This window comes from Aquila chrysaetos, chromosome 10, assembly GCF_900496995.4.
Source record: "Aquila chrysaetos chrysaetos chromosome 10, bAquChr1.4, whole genome shotgun sequence".
NCBI lineage: Eukaryota > Metazoa > Chordata > Aves > Accipitriformes > Accipitridae > Aquila > Aquila chrysaetos.
The window spans coordinates 41511861-41537632 of NC_044013.1; the positions used below are offsets into that span (position 1 = coordinate 41511861).

The 25772-nt window shown below is 43.0% G+C and overlaps 1 protein-coding gene across 3 annotated transcripts in view; it reads left to right on the forward strand.

Annotated features, from left to right (window-relative positions):
• The window catches only part of AATF (apoptosis antagonizing transcription factor), a 56867-nt gene that overhangs the window by 14931 nt on the left and 16164 nt on the right, over positions 1 to 25772 (forward strand). For 2 of the 3 annotated variants that reach the window (XM_030028213.2, XM_030028214.2), the window contains exons 5-11: positions 6140 to 6254; positions 6608 to 6812; positions 7578 to 7742; positions 8522 to 8605; positions 19499 to 19566; positions 21599 to 21679; positions 24974 to 25045. In XM_030028213.2, the coding sequence (XP_029884073.1) occupies positions 6140 to 6254; positions 6608 to 6812; positions 7578 to 7742; positions 8522 to 8605; positions 19499 to 19566; positions 21599 to 21679; positions 24974 to 25045 (790 nt within the window). Of the gene's footprint in view, positions 1 to 6139; positions 6255 to 6607; positions 6813 to 7577; positions 7743 to 8521; positions 8606 to 16456; positions 17675 to 19498; positions 19567 to 21598; positions 21680 to 24973; positions 25046 to 25772 lie in introns of those variants that run through there. The other variant, XM_030028215.2, reaches the window with a different exon arrangement.

Here is a 25772-nt window from a genome sequence, read left to right on the forward strand (position 1 = left end):
CTCATGCCTGGATAGCCTGCGAGTTGCACAATAATCACTCACACAGCTTTGTAATCAATGCCCAAAGTAATAGGATTCCGCTGGCCAACGGCAATTAATAAATTTGTGTCTTTTTTAAAACACTAGCAAGTCGGGCCTGAAATACGACTGACTGGCTTTCCTCATTTGCATATTTATTGCAGTGGAAAAATTCTTGCCGAATGATTGATGTTGAGCCTGCCTCTTGAATTCCAAACAGCACATTATTATGAAATGAAAAATGCCGGCCATACAGTTGATTAAAGTTGAAGACAGTGGAATCGGTGTTTTTTAAGATTGTGGGAGAATTAAAGGCATATTTTAATAGATGTTGACAAGAAGTGAACTAACAAAAGCAAAGCAAAGGATTTGCTTGAAAAGATTTAATCAAACGTGTTTCTTGGGGGATTAATTGCTGGGGATGACTAGTGCAAGTGGCTGGCTTGTGGATTTGAATGAGAAGTATTGTTCTCAGGCCAGTGTATTGAGTGCCATTTTGACCTGTAGTTTAACTCCTGTCCCCCAGTCGTTTGAAAGGAGTGAAAATTTCCCCTCTTCATCTGAACGTTGGGATAAATGCGTGTACCTGATAAAGACACTTTTCATTATGTACAGCTATTAAAATAAAAGAGGTTTGATTCCTCTCCTTTTTTTTTTGCATAATGTGACCAGTGCACTGGGCACTGCGCCCGTTCCGTGCAGTGGTGGCACAGTGACTCTCCCCGGTGGCAGGGGAAACTCTCCCAATATTTGGCAGCTCAGCTCTTGCTCTGCATACCGTGGTTCAAACACCAGCATTGTTCCAGCTTTTCTGTGTGAGCACTTCATACAGCCTGTGGAGGTACATGGAAAATTAAAAGCTTGCACGCCGATGATATTTCTGTGATGCCAGATCCTCGGATTTAATTGAGGGGAAAAGGTAGTTAATTTCCAGCTTTGGCGTGGGCTCTGAATTTCAGCCGTGTCCTGCGTGTGCGGTGTTTCGTGCTGGTACATCGCGGTAACGATGCTCCTGTTTGCGTTTGCCTATGCACCGTTCTGTAGGGGAGCACCGCCCCGGCAGTGCCCCGTCACGTCCTGTAAAGTGCCACGAACATACAGCGATGGAGTGAAAATCTGGGAGTTTTGCCCCAGTTTTTAGGATGCCGTCCCTGACCGTAGTACTCCGAATCTGCTGGATGGATGCACCAGGGTCAGGCGGGGAGGAGCTCGCCTGGTGGAGCAGTTTTGGGAATCCCACTGGTTGGCTCTCTGTGAATACCTTTGAAAGCTTGGCCTTGAGGCACCGGCTTTTTTCCATCGACTTAAAGTGTCTCTGCGTGAGGCCGCTCCCTGCTGCTCCGCACCAGCTGCTGCTCTCCGCAGCTGCTTGGGAAGATGAAATGAGACCCCATTTTTAGAGGTCAGGAAAAAGAGCGCAGATATTTTTCTGCGCAGGAAGCTGCCTTGCTGTAGAAATGCTGAACTTACAGCGATGGACGAGCACAGAAGCCGTCACGCCTGCCAGTCCCCAGCACGGCATTGCTTGGGTTTCAGCGGAGGCACGGCTGCCCTCTGCGTGGGGAGAGGGCTGGTGGGGGGGAACGCCCGGTGGGGTCGGTACCCTGCAGCCAGGAGCCACCCCACACAGAGGGGGATGCCAGCAGCACAGCCAGTTTGTCCGTAACCAGTGGCATTGACAAAATTGATTTTTGTGGTTTGAGAGCAGTAGGACAGATTTCATCTCTGGTGGGTCTCCTGACACTTTGATACATGGCAGTGCTATCCCTGAATGGAGCTAAATACTCCAGGGCTACTTTCTGACTGGGTGAAGGGATGTATAAAATGAGAACGTATGAGAGAGTATTAACAGAAAGGCACACTTTGATTTACTGATACTGGCTCCCAGCTTTCTTGGTGGATTGATATGCTGTCTGCTGGATCTGGAACAACTTTTTCACTCCTGTACACAAAATGAAGGGGCTCCCGTGGACTCTTAAAAGTGACTCTTACAAGTTAGCATCTCACCACAGACACTCCGAGTCCCATTTAAGCTGGAAGTTATATTCAAACCACGTTTCCTGTGTTCTTGGAGCAGCTGCAGATGGATCCCACTCAGCATCTTTTTTTTCTTTCCCAAAGGGCAGCTTTGAAAAGGTTTAATGGAAGGAGGGGTTGTGTGTTGTCCTGGGGTTAGTTGGCCTCTCCTACATGCAGAGTATGAGTTGTTGTTTTGGGGATTTCAGTTTCATACTGAAATGCTGTAAAGGGATCCAGCTTCCTTGTTTTTAAGGCAGTGCTGAGCCACCTGTCCTCAAAAAACACAGGTTGGACATGCAGAAGTAACTCCTGGAAAAGGAGGTAGTTTTGAGATTTTTCTCACTAGCGATGTATGGCCCCGTGTTAAAGGCATCATTTGTGACGCTGATGTCGATACAAGATGGAATATTTACCCCAGCACATTGCAGTGTAGATTATAAGAGAGATGCAGCAAAGCTGCCAGCAGAGAGTGGGAGAGGAGTGGGAGAGGCACCGGCTGGGGTTCACTGGAGTGATAGGCTGTGCCTGCAAAGTCAGCTCGGGGGAGTTTCACGTACCGCAACGTACAGCTGCTTTCGCAGCGCTGTGCCTGCAGTCACTGACCGCTGCCTGCTGCACTGGACTGGGAGGGGGCAGCTGGGGACATTTAAGCAGCAGCAGTTGGCTGAACACAACAGAGTAACACCCAGAAGTCGTACTGATGGCAGAGTTAGTGTAAGTAGCTCTGGGAATAAGCTGTTGGCATCAGGATCTTCCCGCTGGTGAACGAGTGGTGGGAGGGCAGCTGTAGAGCTTTAACAGCATTGTTTCAGCCTTGGCCAGTTTGTGGTGCTTGTGAAAACCATAGTATCGATACCTTCTTGGTCCCGAAAGCTTTAGAAACTGAAAATCATCAGGGACTGCCTAGGACCTAACGCAGCTCATGGCAGTGGGAGGCCCCAGCTACATGGTCAGGGCTGGCATTGCCTGTGCTCTTAGAGGTATTGCTGGCTTTGTTCTGTGAACAGAGCAGGGAAGGGAGCAGGAGGTACAAACCTGATGGTTATCACATGTGAAAGCTGCTAGTTGGTTGCCTTAATGTACTGGCGTGCTTGAATGCTCCATGTTTGTGACTCTTCTGTTTAATTGTCTGTTTCAGACAAGGAGCAGCATTTAAAAAAAAAAATGTGCTGGGGGGGGTGGTAGGAGAGCAGAAGGGTTAACGTCCGGCTTTCTTTCAAACCGACACAGTTTGCATGGACGAAACATTTTTGTTTTATGTTGCCTTCATTCACAAATGGATTCAGTCTTTTCCCCAAAGCAGACGGTGTAAAGGCAGATGAGGGCATTAGAGGGAAGAGAAGATGAAGAGGGAGAGGAGACTGGGAAGAAAACAGTCCTTTCTGGTATTAAACATGAAATGAATAGGGCAGGGCTGGATAGGAATAGGGCAGGGGAGGGTGACACTTGGCTTCTGAAGTTGAGTTTACAGCACACTTAAGCACCCAACAGTAACAATGAGAATGCCATCCAATAATGCTATTACATACACAAGAACTGAAAACACGGAAATTACCCAGCTGTAAGAGGCTCATGATGAAGCCACTGTCTGGAATAATTAGCCCTCACACCTGGTTAGATGCACGGTCATTGTCTTCCCTGCCCTCTCCATCCCCTTCACTCCAAATAAAATTGCTCCCCATCCCCACTTCTGTTGGGGTCCATATCTCATAGCCTGGGGGAGCTTGAGCCTGTCTTTATTCCTTGCCTGCTTGCTGTGGCCCTGATATACCCCAGAAGAGCTGGAGTGCTACTCCAGTTGTAATTGACAGGATCAAAGCCGCCTGGGGTGCATTAGCACTGCTGCTGGAGGATAGGCAGCGGGTAGAAAATAAACAGTTTCAGAAGCTCTGGGGACATTTAGCTGTGTTGCAGGCAGTGGGAAAGATTTTGCTGTTGTAAGCTGTGCACTCAGGCTAGGGTGGGGGCACTTTCCTTTTGCAAGTGATGCTTTAGCTGCAGACACATACAGCAAATGAATTTTTAAGGGCTTTTGTTTGTTTGTCTCTTGGAATTGTTTTGATGCTAACACGTGACTGTTTTACAAGTACGGCAAACCTAATCCGTTAATAGGTTTATATAGAAGAATTGTCAGAACGTATCTGTAATGAACTGCAGGCCAGGGGAGGATGAGTCCAACAGCTGATCTGCAACAAAAATCTTAAAGCATCTTCTCCTTGACATTCCTGTTGCTGAGGTCAGGCCGTAATTTATCTGAAGATGGTGACAACTGAGCAATATCACAGTGGTAACATGCGGGAAATTGAGACCTCTGGATGTCTGGGCTGATTTCTGCTTGCACTGTCTCTGTCTGGCTGATGAAGATTTGCTGTTCACTCTACCCATGATCTCTGTGTCCTCCATTAAAAAAAGAAATAAAGAAAAAAATCGAGTGGTGAAAAGTTCTCTCAATTCTTTTATGCTAACTACAAAGAAAGAAACAAGTTTGGGAGTGAAGCAGAATAGCCCTACTGACTTCACGTCAGTGGAGGAACTGGGAGAGAGGGGGTACCAGGGGAAGCTCTGGGGAACATCCCACCACCTCAGTGCTCCTCCTGCCTTCTGGACAAGTCCGCGTGCTCTGTCCGCCAGAGTTACTGCTGCCTGCGAGGATGCTTGCTCTGGGTGCATGGGGAGGGAAGCCAAGCCTGCGTGAACGTGTCCTGCAAGAAAACGGATCCTGAAGTGCTCTGCTATGTTCCTCCAAGCGGTGCATTTTTTCTCCTTTCTGTGGTGCCTCTTTGTAAAAGTAGAAGGCAATACACCAGTGCCAGGTAAATATAAATTAATCTGTGTAAAGTTCAGTTTAGGTTTTTGGATGGAAGTGTGCTAAGTGTTTTACCTGTAAGAGCTGACCCTGTGATTGATGTGTAGCAATGTACAAAGGGAGAGTTTGTGTAGGCCTAGACAAACACTTGTTTTATATCAGAGCGTTCTGCAGGGAGGCTTGTTGGTTGCCACAAAAGAACTGTTTTTAAAGAACAGATGCTGCAACAGTGTGCAGTTAACCCTTCCTACAGTCACCTGCAACTGTGTGTCCTTGGAGGACATAAGCTCATTGGAACAGAGATCGTTTTCTCGCATCTGCATGGATACAGGAAAATTGTCAGCTGTGAAAGCCTTTGGATACACAGCATCAGATCTACATTTAGGATGTGTGTCTGCAGATACCCTGGAAAGCAACTACTCATCCCTGTAAAACTAACCTTCACACCATGTATTGATCATTTTGTACACCTCTCCGCCCCAATCTTTTCTTCACTTTCTCTCTTTCTAAGGATCTCGGGGCCTGCAGTTCTGCTTTTCTGATCAGAATATTCTCATTAAACTTGCCAGGTCATTGTTTAAGTTTCCCCCCTAGATCAGATCTTGCTACATTTAATTTTACTTACAGTCTAATTTCTTATACCTCCTGTGTGGTGAGCACAGCGCCATAGAAACCAGCGGTAGTCACAGCCCTGCAGGAGTTCGGATTTTCTTCTTGCCTTCCCTCCTTCTGCTCCCTATAACGTGCACATTATGTACAAGAAAGAAAAGTCGGAGGTCAAGTTTAGTTGGGATGTATATATATACATTTTCCCTTGTGTTGCTTCAACTGAAGCTGGCCTCTACTGCAGAACTTAACACAGGAGAGAAATGAGTGAGTCAGCAAAAAAGGTTGTCATATGTGTGTGTCATCAGACACTTCTGCACACAGTACTTGCTTCTTCAATATGTTAATCCTTTAGGCTCTGCAGTCTGAATGTTTGTCGATGAAACATTAGATCAGTATACTCCCGATGTGCAGCCAGGCAGATGTTTAGAAGGCAGTCCTGCCTCCTTTCCTCCCTATTTAGGAAAGAAGTGTTCTTTCCCAGCGTGGTGGTGTTTGACATTAACAGCTATAAATCAGTTTGAAGATAAAACCACATCTCTAACTGATCAGACAAAAACAGTTAATGGGACATGCAGTAGCTGTGGCAGAAATTCAGATTCAGAATGAGAAACTAAGCACTGCAATGCTAAGTCTTCACCAGAAGCAAGGATCAGTGGGAAATTGTCACTTGTGTCTCTTGTTCTGCAGGTTGTAAAGCCCTGGAGGCATTGCTGAAAGTACTAGTGGACCTTCAGGATGAGCTGCTTTATCAATACCCAGGCACGAGGCATCTGGTGGATGGAAAGCAATCAAAAACTGAGAGGTAAATACAAAATAAGACAAGACCTTTCTGAATCCTTTGGTCTCCAGCTCTCCAACAAACAGGACAATGCACAGCCTTCCTGACCGTACTCACTCTCTGCTGTTCTCTCAGTTGCTGCTGTCTCTGGGTGAGAGACACTCTGGACAAATGACCATTTGAATTCCTTCTGCCAGTGTGGGAATTCTGTTTTGTAACCTTTCTGATAACAGAGAAGGGGCTAAACCATGGGTCTTTTGCCATAAATATCACCATGGTGTGGAAAAAGCATGGGTGGTCATGGAGGGGCCATTAAGAATTCACACGTGTTGCCTTAGAGAGGTGCAGGGTGTTTAGTCTCTGTATTTTTGTTCTAGTGATGATGAAATCCCTAGCAGTAGCGATGAAGAGCAAGTGGATAAGGCTCAGGAGAAGAAGAGGAGCCTCCCCAAACGAAAGCTAAAGATGGAGGACTACCCAGAATTCATAGCCAAGCGGTATGCTGACTTCAGGACGTATCGGAACAATGTCTTGCAGAAGTGGCATGACAAGACAAAGCTGGCATCTGGCAAAATGGGAAAGGCAAGTCTTTGTTTATGTGTGCTGACGTGCTTATTGTTTAGCAGAGATTTGTGGAACAAGTTGATTTGAAAGTTTCATACCATGGATGTTCCAAGTTAAGCTGAGAGTTACAGCAGTAAGAATTAAATACACAGGTACACGCTTTTCCCCAACCTTAAAGGAGTTTGGAAAGAAGTTCAGCCCTAAAATTTCAAAGGCAAAAGCTGCTCTCTTTTGTTTTGAGCCGATGGGCAGGAAAAAATTTTTCAGGGCCAAATCGTTTCCCAAGTTTTGGGAAAAACTATTGGATAGTACTGGTGTTCTCCCAACCAGACATCTCATCGTAGCCAGTCTCCAGCAGCAAGTAGGCTCTAGGAAAATGCCACTATTGCTGATCAACAAGCTGTTTGTGTTTTAGAACAGAACTAGGGGCTTCTGTGGCTCTCCTCCTCCATGAAGTATACACTTGAATACAATGGGTAATAATTTCACCTGAAGATCCAGGGTCTCCTAACATCTGTGAGTTAGTATTAATCATTGAGAAGTTCATCTGAACAACAACAGCAAAGGCATTTTATTAAGCCAGGCGTCAGGTTGCCTCAGGTTGGGAAGGGAGAGAGAGGGAGAAACAAATAAAAAAATCTAGCAGAAATCCCTGCAACGAAACCCAAACCCCCTCCTCTTGGAATGCTGTCTGCTTATCCACTGACATGGAAAGATAGAGGAACATTGCTGCCTTGAGGAAAAGCTTTCTGCATTATCTGACACTAGTTAATGTTGTTGCAGGGTTTCGGTGCCTTTGAGCGTTCAATCTTGACTCAGATTGATCATATTATGATGGACAAAGAGAGATTACTACGACGGACACAGACCAAGCGATCAGTGTATACAGTGCTGGGAAAGCAGGAACAGGAATCTCATCCGGTCCCTGAATCTTTGCCTGAAAATTCGGTAAGGGTATTTTGTTTATATAACTCATCCTGTAGCAGCAGCAAAACTCTTTGCAAAACAATTAGCTTGAGCCTTTAGCAGGTAATATTCTTGTCTGTGAGAGATTTATGGAGGAGATATATCTTGAGTGTTTGATTCCTGTAATGTAATGGCTAAGAAAAAGATGTAGACATTTCAATTCCAGTTTTGTGGTGTTTGCATTATCATCTCCTGTGCCAGTTCTTGACGGGGGAAAACAAGGTTTGGTCTGTGATTGTGCCCCTCCTGTGCTGTAGGAAGTGATGCTCACTAAATCTGCTTTTGGAAGTAGCAGCTACAAAACTTTGTTTTTACTCTAGAGTTTAGAATCTTTAACCCAGAAAGTCACTTCTAAAATCATACTGCATACAATCTACAAAATATGTTAGTGGTAAGTCTGTTATTAATTTAGTATTTGAGAATGAATAAATACTCAATTCTGAGAGATCATGTAGAATTACTGCACTTGCAAGATATATTTTTGCCATTACATTAAAAATATCTGTAGTATTTTGCCAGAAAGACTTTGCACAGTCCTATTTATTTCCCAGTAAAGGTATCATAAATCTATTTTGGCATTGGCAGCGTTTCTGCCTTGCCTTTAAATGCATTCCTAGTCCTTAAAAGCTTGTTATGTTGGGCGCTTTTCTCCATTCCTTCCTATCTTCAAGTGTGTTTACCAGCTGCTGCATGTGGTGTCATCAGAGTTAGGGACAGAAATACGCACAGATGAGCTTTCAGCATTTCCTTTGTGCTTCTAGGAAGTCCTCCCTCAGTCAGATTCCAACAGGCACCTGAAGGACATAGACGAGGAGATATTTGATGATGATGACTTTTATCACCAGGTAAGTGATGGTAAATCTGTGTACTGGAATTATGGCTCCAGTTGGTTTTTAATACTTACAGAGCTAACGCGGTTGGTTCTGTGCTCTAAATTTCTCTTACCAGTGAAACTCAGTTATGTGTTTCTAACATCTGAAATCTCTGTAGATACCTCTGAGGACTTCGCTCTCAACTTTCAATATAGGGCTACGTGAGCTTAAACTTGCATTATGGATGTAAACTTACTGCCATCACTGGCACTGCTGTACTTGAGTGAGTCAGGGCTGCAGGATAAGGTCTATGCCTGTTGTCCTCGCTGGTGAACATGGCTACAAAAGAGAAAAATTACTGAATTCTCTAAAGGTGACTGCTCTCTGTGGGTAGAGTCCCGTTATGAAAAACGATTTTAGTAGATCCTCAAAAGCACCTAAGTTACTCTCATTTCAACCTAAATCATCTCATCTACCTACTGAATGAAAAAGCTGCAGGGCTTCTCTAGCACTTTTCTTGGAGTTGTGCCAGCTTGGATTTAGGCCAGTTATTCTTTTTATTTGCAAAATTCTTAGAAACAAGGAATCTGCACCCGGTGCATGGATGCTGCAGCTTAGGGAAACCTTGTGTTTGTAATTTATTTAATAAAGGACAGTGTCAGCTTTATGAAATACTGAAATTGCCATATATTGAGGAGTATGATTCACTGTAAGTCCCTCCCCAATGCATGAAAAACTAGTTTTGCACTGATGATCCACAGAGAGCTTTAACTTCAGGACTAAACAAATATCATTATATCATTAGAAAGGCAGTGGCTAGTAAAGTGTTAGGGCAGTGGAAGAGAGCTCTTGCCATGTGACTGTGCTCTGATGACTGATTTAACCAGAAGCATTTGACTACTTTCAAAATTCGGGGTTTCATGTACAGAGCCAGGACTAAAGGTGAATAAAAATATGTATTAAATTGGTAATTCTTATCTGTGTTTTACGGATAGGAAATACAGAGAACTTTAATGCTGCCTTTTTTTCCCCCTCCAAGAAGGTCTTCAACATACTTCCAACCCTACTGCTGTAGATGTCCAAGAAACTTTTTGCAGTAGACCTCACCTAGTGCAGAATTAGGGCAATTTGAAGGAGGGATCTACTCAAAGCAGCCTGCCTCAGAGCCAGGATTGTATTCCAAGCTAGCTCTTCTCCAGGCTTTGTATTTATTGTAAGAGCATCTCTGTTAGTATAGCTATAGAATTGAGCAGCATCTCTTGGGCTGGTGAAGATGCCAGCTTCATTTGTGTAGGCTCTAAAATGGCCATCGGAGAGTGCCTGTCTTGTTGGCAGCAGTGGTTGAAGAGGCCGAATCTGTAAGGCAGTGACATAGTACTGAGGTGGAATTTTGGGTACAAGTGAACCAGAAACCCAGCTTTGGGAGCCGAGTGGACCCTAAGAACACAAAACAAATTAAGTTAGTATAACGAAGTCGTGAAGTGGTCAAGGAGAAATAGCTGTGATTGACAGTCCGTGGACCTGTGCAGAGAAGGCGCTTCTTGGCCATGAAATGTTAAATTTTTAAAAGAAAAATAGCAATAGATGAATGGCCCGTCTTTCCTTCTAATAACTTTAACTTCGATAAATCGTGATTTCAGAAATATGACTAGTCACAGCTTAGCTTTTCCCCTCACTGGTTAATTGGGGTGCTGGGGTTAATCTAAATTAAAACTTAAACTAATAGAGGTCATTGAGGGAAGAGAATCACCTGAGTAAAACAAATGGGTCTGCCAGGCACAACTGTATCTTGGCCATTTCCCAAGAGGGAAGTGGCAGCAAATTGGAGTTGTTTCAGCATTCGGTAGAGGTGAAGGATGGGTGACACCGGTTTAATGTACGGCACCTCCGGAAACGTTCCAGATTGCATTCCTTGCTGTACCAACTGCTGCCTCCCGTGCACAGTGAATAGGAGCCGGACCAGCCAGCAACATCTGGCAGCACAGCAAGGAATGGGTGCAACTTCGAAACCCCATAGACTCTAAATATGGTGCTTAGCCCGGTGGAGGCTTTAATCACTTACCACTCTTTGGCAGCGGGCTACGACAGCTTATCCTAGCCTCGTACATCACGCACAGACATCTGCTGAGCCGCAAGGCAGCTACACATTCATTTTCCTTTCTTGTTTTTTTTTTTTTTCATCCCTCCCTTCCTCCCTCCCTCCCTCCTTCCTTCCTTCCTTCCTTCCCTCCCTCCCTTCCACCCTTCTCCTCTCCTCCCATCCCCAATATGCTTCTTGGGCGAGATGATCTGTAAAGATTACTGCTTCATTGTGTGCAAGTAATTGTGGGGATGCCAGCCCCTTGCCAGACACCGCGCAGCACCTGTTCCGCTGACCTGGTTAATGTCTTCTGTTGAGTGGGATTTGGCAGAGATTGGAGCTGAAGCCAATTCAGTGATAAGGCTAAAGAAAATGGCTGTATGTTTTCTGTCACCTCCCAATTAAATTGGTTTCATAAAGTGCTTTCCTTTATTTGTCAGGGTGGTAAGCTGAAGCTGAACATTGCATTCAGAAAGGGTAGAGTGCATTACAATAGAGCGCTGACAATACAGTGAATGTGTTTTCTTTCAGATGGGTCATAACTGTGCAGCGCTTTTGTGTGCGTGTGCGTGTGTGATTGCGTGTGTGGATGTACATATATAAATAAAATGTGGAAAGGGACCTGGTTCTTCAGGAGTAACCAGCAGCAACGTCTCTGGTTGTTGGAGCTGAGGTTACTCAGAAGCTCTGACCTCTGTGCGTAATACTTATTGCCAAGTATATGTGTACATTTCAATGGGTGCTTTTTGCTTTGTATTTAAATTTAGATCCAGACTCTTTTTAGTATCACTTTCGTTTTTCTAAATAACGTTTTATAATGATTAGTTTATTTTGTTTACTGCTTACGGTTTATTAAAGGTAAACATTCAGATAAAGAAGGACATTGGAAACCAACTTCCTGTATATTTCAGTGTGAAATTAAGCAAGTAAAAATGAACAAGATCTGATGAATGTGCACAAGTTAATGATAACAGAATAAGTGGCTGTACTGTTTTGTTATAGATGATAATAGAAAACTCTTTAATGAATCTGTTTTTCCTGTGGAAAAAACAGTTTTCTTGTCCAGGTCTTAGTATTCAATGGAATTCACTATGTGGGGCTGGTGGAATTTTACGATGATTCAGGATTTAACTCTGTTCTGTCTGTTCATCTCACTTTGCCTTTTCTCATATTCTTCACTTGTTTTATAAGCAGTTATAATTTTTATTGTGGTGGCCCATGTTGAATGGTAATGTAAAGCTGAGCTGAATAATGCAAGTGAAATATTTTTATCTGGGTTGCACGGGGTGGGAATAGTTAAACTGTTTCAGAAGGATCCTCGTTACTGACAGCAGTGAGAGGCTAGACCCCATTTCCTTTTCTTTTAAACTCTCCTTCATACATGGTTTTAAGGGAAGAAAAAGGCTTTTTATTTTTACAAGTCATATTTACGTAGAATTCATTACAGCTGATACTGCAGCATTAAGACTTAAAATTCCAGCCTGCTACCAGAGAGCTGCTGGTCTGACATGCTACAGTGGAGATTTTATTATTAGGTTGAAATACTCCTCTAGTAAAGGAGAGAGTGGAAATTGGTTTATTTCCAACAGGAATTAGGTTAGTGTTCATATGCTAAGCGTTCCACTGGTAGCAGCTCTTCCCAGAACAAATGTTCATCATTGATGGCAGCAGGTATGCCTAAAGAGAATTAGGAATATACATAATCCCTTTTTTTCTCTGCTCTCCTGCTCCCTCCTCCCCCTGATTTTGGTTACGTTATATGTCACTGCATTTTATAACAACCCGTAGTCATCAGTCTTGTTTGTGATCACCACAACCTCAGAAGCCGAGCAGAGCCAAAGTGGATGGGGAACATTTAACGAAACACTGAAGTCTGCAAAGAGAGAGGGCAGCACTTTGCCAGGCAGGACTGCCAGTAGATTGGAGAGGGCTGTCATCCCTCAACTACTGCATTATGTTGCAGTGAACTGTTACTGTCTGGGATTTAGTCCCCAGGTGAGCGTGCTTGAACAGCAAGGAAGAGGCTTGCTCCCTTCCTTACCTATACCCTAATTACTTAGGAAAGGAGTTGATCCTGTAGAAAACGTTGTTTAATTGTAGGACTTGTAACTTACTTTATTGTTGTCCCTTGTGGAGTGGCACTGTAAGTGCCTGCCCACTCTTGCACTCTCTGTGTGACGGGTATGGTTTTTAAAGTGAGCAAGAGATCTCACTAACTGCCTTTTTCCTAGCTTAGTGTTCAGAATGCCTGCTCTAATCTGAGTCACTACAAAATAAAGTTGCAAGTCTGAATCTCATGTTGAGATACTTCTAGCTCAATTTGTTGTACTTGTGTCCAAATCGCAGTGTATGGCTTTTTAGAAAACTTTACCCGATGGGGTAAATTTCTCCTCATTTCCCAAGCAAGAGTTGGCATAAAGCACTGGACACATACTGGGGTTTTCTCTCCCAGGTATTTCATAATGCCATAAACAAGTAATTACTAATCCAGTGAACTATTAAAAGTCGATAATGGTGAGGAATAGAGAGAAGACTGGCTTTCTGACAAGCTGGTTTACCTTAATTAAACTGGTGAGTGATTAATATGGACAGCTGATCTTGTGGCTTTAATTAGATGCATTTAGAGTTTTGTGTGAATAAGAGATGTCTCGAACCATCCCACAGGTTAATGGCAATACAATACTCTTATCACAGGCATGTATCTTTCAAATGGCTGGGTAGATGGTTAATAACACGTTTTAAAGCTTGATTTGAAACTTCTCTTAATGGGTTATTAGAAAATACGCAAGTCAATGCCTATTTTATACAAAACTGAATTTTAATAAAATGTTTTTTAAAAAGACACTGTCCAGTGATATCATCTTGCAGTTTAGGTTTTTACATTATATAGATTGCAGAAAATTAAATTTTAAAAAAGTGTTTCAAGGGGATTTAAAAATAATATTTGAGCTGCAGTCTAAATTTTCTCTGGTGTTGCTAGAAATCCAAATGGTGTTACACTACTACTGTGTGGGAGCTTGAAAGAAGAAAAGAAACAGCTTGTTTCTACATTGGGACAGAATGCATGCTGAATGAATCCTGGACTAGAAGCAACCTTTTTGTAATTTATGCTGTTTTAAATAATTGTATGCTGTATACATATGAAAAAGAAGGGAAAAGTCATGTGATTTACCATGTGTCTCCAAAGACTAAAGGAGAAAAAAATTAAATTAGAAAGTATTGAAATTACATTGATAAAATGCAGCTTTGTCAACTTTCTGTTCAGGAGTGACTTTGCATTTTCACCAGAAAAGAGGAAAAGCATTTGGTGTTTGCAGTCTTACTTTACTTGGACTTGACAAGTTGTACTTTAGCTTCTCTCCTTTTGTTTCCTATGATGATTTCGTTAAAAAATAACTGCTTTTTAAACTGTTAAAAGATAACTTAACAATAACACGTTTTCAATGTGACGTATCGTGTTGCAGCTCTGTGAGACAGGATGAAGGTAATTTGCCTGAGCTTTTGAAAGGATTCTGTATTAAAAGATAGCAGAGTGCCGTTAGTAGGCCTTCACACCACAATAATTGTTTGTTTACTGTGTCTAGTAACAAATACACATTTAGCTAGAAAAGTCCACATAAGCAATTTGCAAATATTTTAGAGTTCCTCACTAATAAACGGGAGTATTTTTTTTAGCCAAGGAGTGACAGAGTAGTCTAGTAAAGGTAAGCAGCTGCTGGTAAACCTGAAGTCTGGGTTTCTCCCATTTTTCTCATTGTTTCAGAATCCACGGATAGTCAAATCTTTTTCTGTTTCTGTTGCTTTCAGCAAATGACTAAGATGGCAGAAGCAGTACGAGGTTCTGCTTTTCCATTGTTCTGCACAGTTGTTTTAAGACGAACATTGTCGGCCCCTTGTTTGATATTATTACTGGCACAGGGAGCCCAAGAGGACTGGTTTGACTTTCCCGTACAGCGGCCAGCACAATGGCCGGGCTGAGGCTGCCTCTCACCTCTTCGCATACCCGACTCGGTGAATTCAAAGGCAGCAGTGCCACTTGCAAGACAGAGTAGGTGGCTTTGATGCGCTGTAGCAGAAATGACCCGTGCCTTTTCTGGCTTTTCTGAAGATTTTAATAACATCAGAGAAAAAGTGTTCCTTTTGTTCCGATTATATTTCTAAGCTTTGTAAACTCAACTGTTTCCTGTGATATACTATAGATCAACTTTTGCAAGGTATTAATTTGAATTGATCTGTGAGGTCTAAGAAAAGTGAGCCTTTTGTCACGAGGCTTATTTCAGCTATACTTAGCTCTTTGTCTCAACTGGAAATTCTTAGGGGTCTGCAAATCAGAAAGGTCAGCAACTGTAGTATTAGAAACACTGATAGATAGTGCATGAAAATGAGACCTAACCTCTAAAATGAAAATTGACCTCTAAAATGAGAAATGAATCTCTATTACCCTTGAACAACACCCTGATGGCATTTCTAAATCCCTCTAATTTTGTACAAGGTACTTTGTGTGCATCTCTTTAGTGTAGAGAGGGAGTCCTTTTAAGGTGAATTCTTTAGAAAGCACACATCATTGACTCCAGCTTTGGTGTCAGCAAAGGTAGGTGAATACTAACCGCTTTTGAAGCTCTTGCCTTCGGACCTGTTCTGCGGGAGCGCTGCCTTGCTCTTGGCTAGCACTTGGAGATTTTAAGCTCTCTCACGTGCTCAGGACACAGGAGGTAGAGTCAGTTCCCGTCTGGTCCCAGCCCTCCGCAAACACGGCTTGTGGGCCTTGGCAAACCACGCGACTTCTGCGTGCTTTTCTTTACTTGTGTGGTTGGTAGTCCCTGGTTTTGACTAGGGAGTCTGGCTGGGTTGGTTCTAATAGCGAAGCTCTGTTGAGTTCAGAAACGCGCGCGCGGGAGCGCTCGTGGCAAGCATCGCTGCTTCATTCCAAAGGCAAATAAAACTGATGTTAGCAACTTTCTTCTGTTTACTGTTGCCCGTTGTCCACTTTGCACGTAGTTTGTCCTCCTGGTTCCAGCTTTTGGTAGGAGCAGCTTGGAGTTGGTAGTTGAGCTGCAGGCTGCTGGACGTGGTTGCACTTGGTTGCAGGTAGGCAGTTGTGTTTGCTTACGTGGGAGACTGAGCTTAGGTTTTTGAAGTTCAGGGAAGATGTGAAGAGGTGAAGGAAGGAAAGCAAAAAGGGATATGTTTCAAATCAAAGCCTTTTGATGCTGAAATTGCCTAACTCAAACTCTGTCTTCACACATCAGGGCTTAATGCTGATAGTGATTTACTTACACTTCCTAGTTAATAATTAGACATTGGGAGACACCATATATCACTTCTAATGGAATATATGGGGTCTGATGAGAGTTTTCTGTTTTGACTAATAAATTTTAACCAGAATCACCAAGCTTAATGAAATATTACAGCTTTGGAAGTGTTTTAAGTCTTGTGCTGTGAAAACAGTGTTGCTTTATTCAGTAAATGAATTTATCATTCATTTTGTATCCTAAGCCCTAGCTGGCTCTGGAGCATGGGCTGAATGCAAGACTCTGAACTAGAAAGCGGAAAAACTAATCAAATCCTTAAAGACCAAAGGCAGCGAGGCAGGTCTAGACTGACTTTTTCAGTGGTAGCCTCTGGCTACATCCACTTTTATTTTAGTAACCATTGTTAGCATGATTTATAACTTTAGCTTTAAGACGTACACTATTTAGATGTAATAAGATGCTTCGCACCTTTTATTTCTGTTTCCTAATTTCCCTCTTGTTCTGGCTTTTTTTTACTTCCCCCTCACTTTTGTCCCCCTCTCCTCTCCACAGCAGTGTCCCCAGTCCTGCAGTTGACGCTGCACGGAAAGAACATTTCAGTGTCAGCCCCAAGGTCAACAAAACCGTCTCTGCCTCAACTAATGGCTGATCGGCTGGTGGCCTAGTTAGTGCAGAGGAGACGACTGTGTGCAAGGTTTAGTCTCCTACTGCTGCGCAAAGCTTTTCCCTGCTAATTCTGTACACAGAGGAGAGGATATGCGCCCCAGCAAATAATGGGATCCCTGCTGTCGCCCTGCTAAGTGGCACGCAGTTCGGCTCCTTGCCCTTCACAGCCATCACGGGAAACGCTGCCTTGCCAAAAGGAGAGTGATCCTGTCCGAGAAGATCCTGCCCACTTCCCAGGTGCAGCAGTAGGAACCTGCCCCAAAAAGGCATCTTGTTCTAACCAGTGCGGACATAGGTGTAAGATCTTGGTGGCAGTCCTGAGTCTACCAGTCTGTGGATTTGGTGGGCCACTAGGACGAGCAAGTCCTGCTGAAAAACATCTTGCTGCTTAGTTCTCTAAGAGCGTAGGACGTCTGTGCATTGCTGTGTTTTGTGCCTTAGCCTCTGCCATTACTACTCAGCAGTTTTTTCTGTGCATCGTGCCAAAGAAGCAAGATAAGAGGAGACAGTAAACACACCTTATTGCTGGTACAGGAAGAAACCACTAAACCCTTGCTGCACCATTTCTCGCTGCTGTTAAAACCCTCCCTCCCACCTTGCTTTTGACAGAATATTGACTAGAAACCAAGATCCCATTTCTGCTTAGCCTTAAGGGCAGCTGTTTACAGAGTAGCGGTGTTACATAGGTTTACTGTGTCGTATGTCTGTGTAACACTGGATTTGGATCTTGTATTTAGCTGCCAGAAGTGACTGTGATGAAGTGGGAGAGATAAACTGATAGATTGTGTGCCAGAAAGATGTTGGGAATCAATCAGATAAACAGGGCAGAGAAGTAGCTTGCTGTTTTCTTGTGATAATAAACCAGCGGCCTCTCGTCCTGGAATTTTTAAATGTAATTGCTGCAGTAATAATCTCCAAAACTAAGCAAATGGAAAAAAAGTCATGGCAGGTTTTTAATTATGCTTGAATTGCTCTTTTTTTTTTTTTTTTTTTTTTGTAATATGATGTATGCCTTGAAGGAGAGAAAAGATGTGCACAGGTATAAATATTATCTCTGTTGCTTGAATGTCTCTTATTTGAAAATAAAAAAGGGTCGTAAAATGATACCCATCTACCTTTATGGCATTTTTCTTTTTTGGGGTGCATGCCTTTTCCCTCCCTCCCTCCAGTAGTGTACTTAAGCGATCAGAAACTATGGGGGTCAGCAAGTTTCTCACGTAGCACTGTGCCCGGGACAGCTTTTGGTGTCAGCTGCGCTCGGTGGGGCAGCGTCGGTGCCTGGGAAGCTGTTTGAGGGCAGGCTGCTCTGAGCACAGTGGTAGTCACAAGCTAAGCTGTGCTCAGAAATGCCGTTGTCTCACTTGAGCTGGTATTTCCTTCTCCACATCCCTGGCCGCGGGGGGGATGTGGAGCTTCTTTCTTGTCCTCTTGCCTTGTCTGTGCGTGCTGTCTTGGGCCAGGTGAAGACTATAGCCAGGACCGTGGCTGCTCCCCAAGCCCTGCTTGCCATGACTGTTACTGTACCTCGAATGACCATTGCAGTCCAGCTCTCCTACTTGAACAAAAGTATAGGGTGGAGGAAAAGCATCTTTCATCCTTTCTTCTCTAGCATCTTTGTGGAATTGCCTGGACTCTCTGGTTTGCAGGTGGGTCTGTTTTGGGTGCTTTCTGAGCTGAGGCAGTAATTTCCCTAGGCATTGAAATGTCGGCATCTAGAAAGCAGTCCGTGCCCCTCAGTTTTGGAGGGTTTATTTCTGTTCTTTGTGTTAATACGTTGGCTAATACCCAAGGCACGGCACGTACAATTTACAGTGAGTGGTGATAAACATATAGCACCGGTCAAGTATCCAAAAAGGCTGTTCACAATATTCTTTGGCTGCAGGAAGCAAAAAGGACAAAACCCAACCCTCAGGACATGAAAAGAAATAGAAAAGCCTGCTTGAGCATTCCTGCTCTAGCTATAAAAATTATTTTGCTGTGCTGTTCCTCAGAGCAAGCGTTACTGCCCAGCAACGCTTGACTTCTGTTTGGTGAAGTGTTTCAGTTCTCCCCTGCCCTCCCCACTCGAAGTGTGGGGCAAGACCTGTGGGGCAGAGGTGTTACTGCAGATCTGCCTGCATTACATCTCTTGCCCGTGGGAGTTGTGTACACAACAGCCTGTGGATGTTCAGGCCTTTTTTATCCTTCCGAAGCCCAAGGAACAGTACCGGCCTCTGAAATACAAGCCGAGGCTCAGCTGCTCAAATCCCCTCAGGCTTGTCACCTATTTGCCCGCTGTGGGATTGTACGCTTTGCTCTGGGCTCCTGGGACGAGCAGTTACCGAACGGTTGGCCCATCTGACAATCCCAGAAGAGGCTTTGCAGTGCCCCCAGGGATTCCAGTCCTTTGCCATTACGTAGACTTAAGATCGTTAGTTTGCTTTGCCCATGTGGGGCTTCTTGTGCTTGCACCACGGTGCTGCTGAACTGTGCCCCTCCGGCTCTGCATAACCTTTGAGATTCTCTTCAGATGAATGACATGATGCTACATGTCACCTAAATAAACCATGATGCGTTGGAGGGAAGACTATACTACTCCTAGATCCATCTGAAATTATATACAGAAACTCTTTGTAGTGGCCTTCAGTGCTATGCTCCAGTCACATATTCTATGGGGACCTTTTTGGAAGAGGGGGGTGATCTACAGTTACTTAAACTTTTAGCATAGCCATCAGCTTTTTCCCTTGGAAAACTCTCTCGTGCAGAGGAAGTGTTAAAAAGCCTTGGTTCTGGGCTTGGGGTTTTACCAGGAGTTTCAAGAAATGAGGCATACAGGTTCCCTTGGGAACTTGGCAGCTAATTTCTTAAGCCATCTGAGAAACCTGTGAGCGTGTTTGCATTAACTTGTCTTTACTGTGCTTTTAAATGGGATTGTTGTCTGTCTTCTAGCTCCTTCGAGAACTTATAGAACGTAAAACCACTTCATTGGACCCCAATGACCAGGTAGCAATGGGCAGGTAAGTAGGAAGTTGTCTGTAACATGACTCGTTTCACCCCAGCACTGTATTCCAGTCCAGAAGTTCAAAACTACCTGTGAGCTTCCAGTCCAGTTCATTGTAGAGGGCAAAAGTTTGAATTACTCTGGAGAAATCATCTGGGTGTAAGAAATTACATAACAAGTTATTAAAACAGTATGACAGTAGTCAAGAAAGTCATCCTTCTAACATACTCCTTAGTTATGGATCACACTGTCTGACTCCGAGTTCGCCAGCCTTTGAGCTGTGCCCTGGTTTGTCTGCGATCCCCTGAAGATACTTTCCTTTTAAAGGCTTGTTCCAGACTTTGGATATTTCTGTCTCTCAGTGGTTCAGGCAGCACAAAGGGAGTGCATAGAGGGGTGTCTTAAGTGACCCTAGCAAGGGGGAACTAGACAAAGTGACTGCCAGCTGCTGAAATTTGGCCTTTTCTCATTACGAGCTCTGATTTTGTCATTGTTTGAGAGGAGCAAACCTTCTGTCATGAGATCTGTTAAAGCAATTCCTGTGTATGCTCTCTCCCTGCTGTAAGAAAAGATACTATACAATTAAAACAGTATCGGGGAATGTTTCCTACATGCAGAAGTAAAATGTAATTCCATGCAGGGAAGCTCTTATTTCTTTGTTTAATTCTACAGTTAGAAAATAAAGAATCTTCCAAATACCACTTAGTGAACTGTGTACATTTAAGTAGCCATGGGCTATAATTTAGAAAAGTGTACAAGCAGAGGAAGGCTGAAAATGCTGGAGCAGGGCTCTCCACTGAAAAAGTGCTATGGGGCTATGTGTATGGGGAGGTGGAGAAAATGCATTAGGAAATTTTGTGATGGTGAAATAACTTTTATCCTTGTAAAATATTACCCAAATTTTAGTGCAATGTGTCAAATTTATTTTGTGTATGTCTGGAATATTATGGAAAGCTATTCACTATAATTTAACATGATATAGACAAAATTACATTTAAGTGGTGATTACATTGTACATTTATCTGACTTTACAATAAAATAGATTACAGTAATTAAGATTATATTAAGATTGCAGTAATTGGATTTTGCTAGATTTTTTTCCCTGATGTCAAGTTTTCATTGTATAAATCAGGTAAGATGACGCTCGTTTTCATAAAAAAATATTTATAACTAGTAGAAGTTTTTCCCTGCTGAAAACTTCTTTGACTTGATGAAGTTCTGTTTGAGAAGTTGAGCCTTCCCTTCTAAATACAGTCAGGGATCAGACAGCACTTTCTGAAAGTGTTTATTGCTTTTCTTTCTTCTGTAGTTTTGTTTAGTAATAGTTGGAGCATTATATAGGGCTTCTTGCTAGATTTGCCAGGTTTAAGTCAGAGATGGTGAGGAGAAATGCTTGCTTATAATTTTCAATATACCTTGCAAAACTGAGGGAGGAAATAAATTCAGAGCATCTACTGCATCATGGTAATTCTGTTCATGAAGTTAGCATAACCTATCTCACTTAAAGAATCAGTTTAGGATGTGGCAGACCATCTGTTCTGTTATGGGCTTTCTATATGCAAAACAGAAGTTATTCTAGTAATCAAGGCTGAAACAAAAAAAGCAGTACCTGTAAAGACATTTTTTACAGATTTTAGCATTTATATTTGGTAAAGATTTTCTTTTTAATTCTAAGATTATTTAAAAAATTTAGTAATCAAGAAAGAATAAAAAATGGAGCCAAGCTTGCGGCCTCCGTGGATTTCCCTGCAGGTAGAATATTCTCACTGAACAGTGACTGTCTCATCGGGATCAGCAGGTCTGGTCTGCACGTCCCATTATGGCTGGAGTCAGGAGAACAGCTTATTGTTTAAATGCCATGCCTGTGGAGTGAAACAGTACCACGGGCACCTGCAGTTTCATACTTGTTTTTCTGAGGTTCTGATCTCCTTCTCTTCTGCAAATGCAATAGGTAGAAGGGCTGGGAAAGGCCTCAGACCCCAGCGTGCCTAATGCTCATTTTCCTAATGGCTCTAAACATTGTGTACCTGTTGTTTTGCATTCCTCAGGCAATGGCTGGCCATCCAGAAGCTACGAAGCAAAATAAAGAAGAAAGTGGACAGAAAAGCCAGTAAGGGAAGGAGAATCCGGTGGGTGACAGCTTCTGCAAGAAGTTCTGATTTTGCCAAATAAAGTCTGACTGGACTGGGTTGGCTCTGGGGTGCATTGATAAGCTTATTCATGCCTTTTAGGGCAAGATGTCTTGCTCTGGGGCATCCACAGGGGAATCTTAATGTTCTCTGAGCCTAGAATAAGAGCTTGGCTGGATGCAGCCTGTGAGCATTACCCAGATCAGTCTTGGCAAGAGTGTTCATTGGTCTCAGAAAACACTGGAGAGAGGTGTTCAAATGTTCCTAAGCGATTTGGGGCCGTAATTTCCAGTGAAAGCCAATAAACATCTCTTGTGCAATATATATTTAGCTGACTAAAACGTGAATAGCAGCTCTAGGGGAAGATGTGCAGAAAAGCCTCAGTGAGGTAGATGTCTGTTTCCCACTGACTGTCAATTGGAATTTGGTGTCTAATCTCTCTTTATTTTTATAAGTCCCATCGCAGCGTTCTTTAGCCTCAAAGCATTTCACATCCTGACTCCTGGATCACTAATTTGGGTTGATCTCTCCCGTTGTGTTTCTAGTGGAAGAATCTTCCATGCGGTAGGGTGGAAAGGGAAGCAGTCTGGAGAGGATAGGATTTTTTTTTCCCCCTTTGCAGAGCAGATATATTAGTCTCCCTGAGTTTAGCATGACTGCATGATTTGTAGTGGAGGAGGTGTTTGTGGCAGGGAGGCATGCTGAAAAGCTGCACCGCTTCCTGAAAAATCCGCAACATTAACCATCCTTTTGTGAGTAAACTATAAATCGTGAGTTTAGATGGCATCTGATAGAAAGTCAGTGGAGTCAGTCTGGGTCAGGCCTGGCATAGCAATTTTTAAGATAGATGTCATAAGATAATTTATTAAAAGAGGGAAGAGCTACTTTGTTGGCCTGAAAAGCCTATAATTATTGACTATCAATATTCTTTTCTGTCAGCATCACACATAATTGGATATATTCATGATTCAGTCAAAACTACTGACAACATCACACAACTGAGTCAGACTCGTAAACCTCCAGGAATAATGGGGAAGTCTCTCATTGTGTGCAATCTGTGCGCTTCAGCATTCCTGAGAGATCAGCTATCTCGCCAAGTCAATTGCCTCTTAGATCTTAGGTGCCTTTTTTTTCTTTAAATAAAAGTTGTACTGACCCTGCAGGGAAAATATCAATAAAAGAAAAAAGTGTCATTGTCTGTGTTTAGGATTAACATGCAGTTAAGCTCCAGCATCTTTTCAGAATAGTCCAGTAGAGTCCAAATGGGTGTTCTTAAATAGTTGGTTCTTCCACTGAGAGACTCAGTGTCACCCCAGGCAGATCACTTATTCTCTGTTCTTCTTTTTCCTTCTCTAAAATGGGGGCAGCAGTGCTTAGATTTGTTTTCCTGAAGGACTTTGAGATCCTGGATAGCAAAGTATCACATACTAAGTTTCATCTGTCTCCGTAATTCTACCTTTTTAGCAATCCTTTAGCAAACCTTCAATGTTACAGCATGTTTGGATGAAATGTGCTAGTTTATTGTAGGGTCTGAGGGTCTCCAGGTACTTTCAAAAGCAGCCGATCTTGCGCTTGACATGAGTACCTGTCCCCTTCATAGACAGGGAAATTGGGGCACTAAGAGGGGAAATGAGCTCATCCTAAAACTCCACAGTCACGCTTAAGAAACCTGATGCCTAGAACTCCACTATGCCTCACTAGGACATGCCTTTTCTTGAGGTAGATATGGAGGAGTGATGCGTGCACACCTATTTGTCATGTCAGTGATTCCTGGTCCTGTGCTGCATGGGATGTCTTTCTGTGAATGAAATTAAGTATTTTATATCTGCTAGACTGGTATTTTTAAAGTCCTGATTTAAAAAAATGTGACAGTAATTAGTTCTCGACAAACAACTCATGTCAGAGAATTTATCAGAATTACTAAGTCCCCTTGCCACTACGCAGGCTGTCCCTGTATAAGCTTTGATCTATATGAATCCATCAGTTGTTAATGTCTCATAAGCAAACTATTTCATAGTCCAGCCTATTGACCTGTTGTTTTCTGCAGTACTAGCCCTGCATGGCTATGTCTGTTCCCTGACTCGATCATTACAGCGTTAGACCAGGGCAGTTGCTTCCATTACGAGTGAGAAAGACTTGATTGTGCAGAGAAGCCCTTGTGTAAGGGTGAGCGTGTGCTGTGCCTGAAGAGCCATTCTGAAATAGTCTTGTGAGCTAAAAATCCCCTCGAGGGAATGTTCCTGCATAAGCAAACAAAAGGGAGTGCAGAGGTGACAGAGTGGAAAGGTGATTCTGGGCAAATGCTTGTGAATCCTTTTGCCTGCTATTTGTCAAGCTCTAAAAATAGCAGCAGCTTGGTTGGATAAAACATTTCAGACTTGGGTCGGCAGCATGGTAGTGTACACCAAAAGCCATTGGTTTGGAATCCCCTGCCCTTAGACACTAGGGTTTAAAGCCACCTTTCCATTCTGAGTTTTTCAGTACTCTGTTAAATTTTATGTCAGGTCCTTGAATATAAGTCATGAAATCTACCAGAAGTTCCTAGCCCAGTGTGGAAAGCGGGAAGGGGTTCCCATATCTGGAGGTGCAGCACAGCTTGCAGAAATATTTTGGTGGATCAGAAGCTGAGACAGATGCAGCACTGTATCACCTTGGATATGCCCCATCTCTTCTTTGCACAGGTCTCTTTCCTGTCTCCTTTGCTTGTTTTTACATGCTCCATTTGTAAGGTATTCAGGGTAAGACTTTCCAACTACGGGTATGGCTAGCAGAGTGGGATTTTGATATCCTTTAGGGCCCTAGATACCACAGAGCAAGGAAAAAGTGATAGCAGATGGATGCTTGGAAGGTCTGATGCTCTGACGCTTCTGCTGCCTGCAGTGGGCTTTTTGGGCACAAATTCCAGAAGGTGATTAAGATGCCAGCTGAATGGAAGGCTGAAAACGAGTTCTTCTTGCTCTGACTTTTCAGGGTTGTCTGTCTGGGAGTCTGATTAGGTACTCGCACACAATTAATGGATGCTCTATGTCCTCTTTCTAGCTGTGATAAAAAAGGATTGGCTTGCTATTCAGTTCAGTGTATCATCTGATTATTCTTGTGTCCATGCTATAAGAAAGAAGGAGGAGGGAAGGGAGGGGGAATTGCCAGCTACAACTAGTGACTCATTAGATATCAGCCACCAGGAAAGCCAGCGGTTTGCATTTCAGGGGCTGGTATGTTTCTATTCAAGCAGCAACATTTCCTTTTCATTAATAGTTACTAATGTGCTGCCTGCTTATTTCCTGTACTATTCAGGTATCATGTCCATAGCAAGCTGGTGAGCTTCATGGCACCTATTGACCACTGTACAATGAATGATGATGCCAGGTGAGTAATAGATTAATTATGTTTCTCAAATGGCTTCATGACAGCATGATATTGACCTGTTCTTCAGTCTGTCGCCCCCTCCATTTCTTCTTATCAGTTAACCATTTATCACTGGCATCATAGCCTGGGTGTCTTGGTCACATCTGTCCAGGCAGTCTGGCTGAGCTTTCACTCTGTAATTACTGTGACACCAAACAAGAAATTTTCATAAATCTCGGTACCCACATTTTGACTCCTGCTTTAAAACTCCTCCGATTTTGAAATCTTCTAGTTTCATGGAATTATTTTGGAAATAGACAACTTACATTATCTGGTGTCTTCAGGTATAATTGAAACTTACAAAGAACTTGTCTTTTAACAGAAGTGGCAACTGTTTTAAATTCTGTTTAGCATGCATTTTCTTAGATCAGTTAATAACTGGAATGGTTCAGTCAAGGTTCACTCAAGACCTAAATGTTGCTTGTGTTTATGTCTATTTGAAGACTGAAGAATTTTATTGGAAGACTATAATGTTTTAACGTGCTAATTAGTAAAGAAAATATCAGTGAAGTTTTGTGCATAGCTACTAGATAGTTTTTCTACACGTACACCCATATTTCTTAAGTATTACATTTTTAAACTAAATCTGGAAATGCTGAGCTTTTCGTGGGAAGGAGGTGGAATAATTTTTCCAGTGAATGGATGTAGAAGGCTTGAGAAACATCTTTCCCCTGGGTTGTGGAACATG